The 6,000-nt window shown below is 45.8% G+C and overlaps 1 protein-coding gene across 1 annotated transcript in view; it reads right to left on the reverse strand.

Annotated features, from left to right (window-relative positions):
• The window catches only part of SPOCK1 (SPARC (osteonectin), cwcv and kazal like domains proteoglycan 1), a 264,257-nt gene extending 260,650 nt beyond the window's left edge, over positions 1–3,607 (reverse strand). The window contains exons 1-2 of the mRNA XM_056502504.1: positions 3,300–3,607; positions 2,789–2,956 (exon numbers count right to left, since the gene is read on the reverse strand). Of these exons, the coding sequence (XP_056358479.1) occupies positions 2,789–2,956 (168 nt within the window). The 5' untranslated portion in view covers positions 3,300–3,607. The remainder of the gene's footprint in view (positions 1–2,788; positions 2,957–3,299) is intronic.
• Between the last annotated feature and the right edge of the window lie 2,393 nt (positions 3,608–6,000).

Genomic DNA, 6,000 nt, shown 5'->3' on the forward strand with positions numbered 1-6,000 from the left:
ATTTTATATTCAATTATATATTTTCGAGGTAAATAACCCACCCAGTACTTCAACAGTATGACAGACTGATATGCACATTTGTGTGTACAGATGTTTGTGCTGAGGCACATAAAGTGGCCACACCCAAACGCATCAAATCTCAGCTTCACACCTTCAGTGTTTCCCCCCACCATACAGAAGGGCATAGTCATGTAAGTACTTGTGCAAATATGTTTATATAAAATGACATAAATTTCAGACAGCAGCTAAAGGTAATTGTGGTAATTACTGCAACCTTGCCTCTGCTGATTTATGAGGTATGAAGCAGGGCCTCTGTCCTGGAGTAACTACAGTGTCAGGTCCAAGAAAGTTTTAACTGCAACACCACTTCTGCACTCCAGCCTCCTGTGCAAAGCCTACACTGAGAACCTCATGTAGACATGATGTCTAAAAAACTAGTTTATTAGTTTGTCAGTGAGAGGAAGAGAGAAGATAATTTTCCTAGAAATCAATACTTATCCACAAAATACTGGTCTAGTCCATCCACAGCAATTAATATTGTTATGATATGTCTCATCAGGCAGCCTTTTAAGAAATGTTCTAACAAATACTTTAACAATCTATCCCCAACAGCACAGCCATGAAGCAAGGACCAGATTTCTTCTGACCACATCTCTGCATGCAAGAAGTGTGCTGTCACTGCTACACCTGCTGTGCTGGCAGCAAGTCTACCTATGCATGTCTTCATCTTTGCACACAAAACCTTTCATGGAAGACTACGATCCAGTAAATCAATTTAGCTGAAGCCAAGTGATTTAGAGCTTAATTACATTGGTAAGCTTTTTATATTTTCTTTTGGAAAAGGCTTAGTAGGAGATGATTAGTAGTCTCTGTTAATTTGCTCTATAAAAGGTTCATGAATAATCATATGTAACAGGCTAGTTTTGAAGTAATTAAATAAAATCATTAAGATGGCCAGATAGAAAGATACATAAGCTTTGCAAGAACTTTATACTATTTGCTTTTGCTTGGTAGACCACTGGTTAAGGTTGGTTTTAGTTTTCCATAGAATGATTCTATATAAGTTTTGAGGCTTTATGGGGCTTTTTAGCATTTTCAGAAGGTCTAATAGAGCATTCTTAGCTGTCAAATCCTAAAATATGGGAGGTATTCTTCATTAATATTTTCCAAAAGAAAAGGAATAGTTTCAGGACCTGTGAGACTGTCTCTTGGGAAAGGGGACCAGAAAATAAGTTGCAAGAACTCTAGTTTTAAAGAAAAAAGAAAGAGGAGAGTGGAAACAAAAAATACATAAAGAGGGAAGAAAATCTGTCTCTAGTTAGAAGTGTTTTCAGATTAATGTATCAGTCCTTCATCCAATGTACCATTTTCAGATGCTGCTCAATTCTCATGTCAAGTGGGATGAAGAAATTAACAAGTGAAATCCTTAACCTGTGCTCCCCAGAAGACTAAACCAGATATTAACGAAGATTCCCTGAAAGCCTGGTAAATCTAAGAATCCATGTTTACTGTGGAATCCCCTTTTCTGTATGAGAACTCAGCAGTCCCAGTAGGTGGATGTGATTGGTGACTGCATGTGAGGACACACTCCCAGACAGCTGTTAATTGATACCATTGGTAAGATCACACTTTGTTATGCTGAGATTCCGAGCAGCATTTCTCACACAGAGATGACCAAAACTACAGAAAAACACAAGGAGAATGAGCTAATCAGGGCACACCACATTTAACTGCAATACTGTGACTCCCCTTTTGCAAAGTTAGATACAATTTTAGGATCACAGAGACAAAAGCAGAGCATAGAAGTTTGACTTAACATTCTATAAAAGATCAGGATTCCTATAAAGCCAATTCTTACAGAAGGGTACTACCAGAACTGCTAGTCAGCTCTAGTCTTCCCTTTCCTAGAGTCTCGCTGTGGCCATGGTGCACAAGTCCCAGACAATAAAGAACATTTAACCTCATCAACATGAACAGTAAAGCCTCCATCACACAGTCTTGGGCAGACTGAAGCAGGGTTTTCTGTGTGTGCTCCAAAAAAGTTTTCTCAGTGTACAGACACCAGAAGTAAAAGGAACTACTTAAACATTACTTTTATTTAAAAAAGTTGCATTTCCCTTTCTGCTGTCATTTACTTAATACATGATTGCATTTGATCTAGGGGAAGTCTAGAATTAATTTTGAGCTTAAGGAATTGATTTGTTTTATACAGGTAACATATCATAACACATCTTGAAGATATCCCTTTTTCCAGACTGTAGAAAAAAACAAACAAACAAACAAACAAACAAATAAACAAAAACATACAGAAAAAAGAGCCAAAGCACTGCTTCCTCCAACACTATACGAGCCTCAAAAATCTCTACAAGCAGAAATCCTTTCCATAAAAACTGCAGGCACAAAAAGCTTTGCTGTTTACCACCTTGTGGCTTGAACTGGTAAGTATTCCTTCTTACACACACATCATTCCATCATTTTTCAGTTAACCAGACTCTTAAGCAGGAAGCACCGAAACTTCACTCAAAGTTCCTCCCCAGAGGAAAATCGAAGACCATAAGAAGAGCGAAACTGACACGGAGCCTAGGCTGCCCCAATCGATGGGACAAACCAAGAATGCCAGGACTGCCTGTCTAGCTCCCAAACAGCTCTGAGCATCCTTCACATCGGCAGCAACCGGTTGCCCAAGCTGCATTTCTCTTCTACCCACAGCTCTTCGCAGCCAGCAGCCCCTGGAAGGATGCTACGGGCAAAGGAACGAGAAGCATGCAGTAAAGGGAGAAGCACTTACATCCCGGAATTTGTTCCAGTACTTGTCTTTATCGTACTGCGAAACTGTGCTCAGCCATTTGTCGTTGTCCAGGAAATTGCCATGATTGCTGTTACTCGTGATGATCTCAGGATGCCGGCTCTCCACTTGCAGGAAGCACCAGGCAGCGATCACCAGCACCCCCGACATCTGCAACGAGAGAGGAGCGGAGAGAGGAGCGGCGAGGGCAGCAGCGGCTCCTCGGGCACCGAAGTTTTGAGGGGACCCAAGCTGGGGCCACTCGCCCCCCACGGCCCTCGCCAACTTCTGGCTGCGGAGCTGCCGGCTCTGCCGAGACCCGCCGCCCGCCCGCGCTGCCCGGAGGGGCGGGGAGCAGCGTCAATAACAACAACAATAATAACAACAATAAAAACAAAACGGGCCACTGGAGCCGGGCGGGGAGCAGCCAGGGGAACACAGCACGACGGTACGGAACGGCAGCCAGCGCTGTCTCCGCGAAGTTTGGCGGGCAGGGCGGAGAGGAAGCTCCTACCTCCGGGCAGCGCCGGCCGGAGCTGCCAGCACCGTGCGCCGCTCGTCCTCCCGCCGCTGCCCGCGCTGCGCTGCGCCTGAGCCGCGCGCGGTGCCGCTGCGCCCTGTGCGGTGCCGGTGCCGGGGAGCGCTGTGGCGGTGCCGGGGAGCGCTGTGCCTGCGCTGTGGCGGTGCCGGGCAGCGCTGTGCCTGCGCTGTGGCGGTGCCGCTCGCTGTCTGTGTGTCTGTCGGTCCGTGTGTCTGCCGGAGCCGCTGCCCGTGGCGGTCCCAGCCCGCCGTGTCCGTGTGGCGGGCGCGGCCGCCGTCTGGCGCCCCCTGGCGGGCGCGGGGCGCGGTGCGGCGGGCGGAGCGCGGGCAGCGCCGCCGCAGGCCCGGCTGGGCCGCGGGATCGTGAGGCGCTGGCGGCGTTAAACACAAACACCGGAGAAAGCGTTTAAGTGCCGCAAAGGCAATGCCAAGTGGGGGGTGGTGGATTCTTTTCGCTGGGCACCAGCCATAAATTAACGCAAGTTTCACCAGAACGTGAGAAAGAGCTTCAGGTGTAGGGATGCCTGGAACGGTGACCAGCGAGGGCGTGGAGTGTTTCTGTAATGGAGATGCTCAAAACTAATTTTGAGCCTTTCCTGTGTCACCTGCTCCAAGTGACCCTGCTCTGGCATTGGAGGCGGACGGGGTGATCTCCAGAGGTCATTTCCAATCCAAACTATTCGGTGATTCAGTGAAACCTGGGGAGGGTGTCTGTGAGAATTCCTGGAGAGGAAGGGGCTGTGAGGACTCCTGGGATAACAGTCTGTAAGGAATCTTGGGGAGAAGGTCTGTGAGAACACCCGGAGAGGGTGCCTGTCATCATCCCTGGGGACGATCTCTTAGGAGGAATCGTCAGTGAAATAAGCCTTCACTCCCACTGCAGTCTGAGTGCCCATAAAAAACATAAACCCCCCATCAAACAACCGATTTCATAAGCCCCGGGAATGGCATGACTGTCTTGGGTCAATGGTTTTACAATTTACAGAAGCAGTGACATTTCCAAAGCCCAGAGGTCGTGCCGGATTTTCAGGGAAGGAGCTCCCTCCCTGGGTCAGCACATCCCTGAGCAGAGGCTTTGCTCCTGCGCTGGAGATAACGTCGGACACTGCCCGGGGCAGAAGTGTGGGGAGAACCGGCTCCTGGCCTTAAAAAGGGGAGGAAACCTACAAGGAAAGCTACATCCATCTGAGAACTGGGGTGAAAGGAGCAGACCTTCTCCAGGGGTAAAAAAGAAAGTTCTTGATTGTCAGTAGAGGACATAGGAGGGAGGGGCTGGCTGGTTTCCTACGTCAGGGAACTTATCCGCTGATATATCATTAGATGCCCAAAAATGAGGTCATATACTTTTGGTGGTCATTTTAAATACGGCTGTGACTGCTGTTGCATATGACATTTTTCAAATATGGTTCATTAAACTGTCATGTAAATAATGTCTTTTCTCTCCAAAAAACTGTCAATGAGGTTAATGCCGCATCTCCTGACAGACACATTAGGTATTTCTTCAGTAATATAGAAAAGGGTCATGTTTATTTATTTTTTACTGCTGCATCTGAGCACAGGATGCAAATCTATTCTTAAATCTGATTTCAAATACAGTTCCCAAATGTGATGTTACCTCAATAAAATCCTCTGAGATTTAAAAAGACAAGTGTGAAATTTTATTAATTTTAACAGCAAAGAACAAACATTTGCACGTAAGTGCCCCACATTGAATCCTCCCCTTGGTGCACATAGAATCTAATGAAAACTACATGCCTGCAGGAGGGCAAAATATAGCCCAATAAAAGCAACAAATAGAAGAAATCCAAACCAAAGCCCTGCAGATTTGGATGTAAATCCTTACCTAAAAGCCTTGCTCTGCCCTCTCTTCTACAATGGACTGTACTGTTTTACTGAAGGTGGCCCAGGCACATACTCCTCTCAAATCTCTTTCTGTTGTGCACAGGCCATCCTATAAACTGTTCATTTCAGTGGGAGATAAGGTTTACATACCTTCCACCTGGCAGGGTCAACACAAGCTTTCTCCCTTCTTAGATTAATGGGGTCCTGTTCAGTTTATTCTGTATGGGCCTTTTCTGTAAGGCTTTTAACAATAGAGAATTTGTCTCTTCTGCACAGACATTAAAGATCTTTCACCATTTTAAATCTGATGGTTAAGAGATTTCCCCTGTGACCTTACAGAAATCCATGACCATTCAGCTTTACATAGACTCGTATTTCACTCCAGATATCACTGCATTTCAGCACCACCAGGCACAAACCCCATTACCTGCTAAATTGAGGGTTTTTTTTAAAGTTGAGGATTTTTATGCACCATGACAGTTGTGCATAGATGCACTAATTATCTTTCTTGATCCCACTGGAGATCCGACCAACTCAATTCTCCCTTGAGCAATTCTTCAACTCATGACTTTCTAGGTTTGGCTGGTAAAAAGCAGCAGAACATTATTTCCTCCCAAACTTGCAGGAGTTCTACCCATTAGGTATTTATAGGAGCAGTTAGTTAACCCTTCTAAAACACATTTGTTAGCACAGTGAACTAGATTCAGTCCTTTGGTGACCTCAGTACTGTTGACTTCACTGAGTATGAAACAGGCTGCTCTGCTTGCCAGTCAGACCTGAAAAATAAATTGCAGAAACATTGTATATAAAGTGAGTAATTACTTTCTTACGTG

This window comes from Oenanthe melanoleuca, chromosome 13, assembly GCF_029582105.1.
Source record: "Oenanthe melanoleuca isolate GR-GAL-2019-014 chromosome 13, OMel1.0, whole genome shotgun sequence".
Taxonomy (NCBI): Eukaryota; Metazoa; Chordata; class Aves; order Passeriformes; family Muscicapidae; genus Oenanthe; species Oenanthe melanoleuca.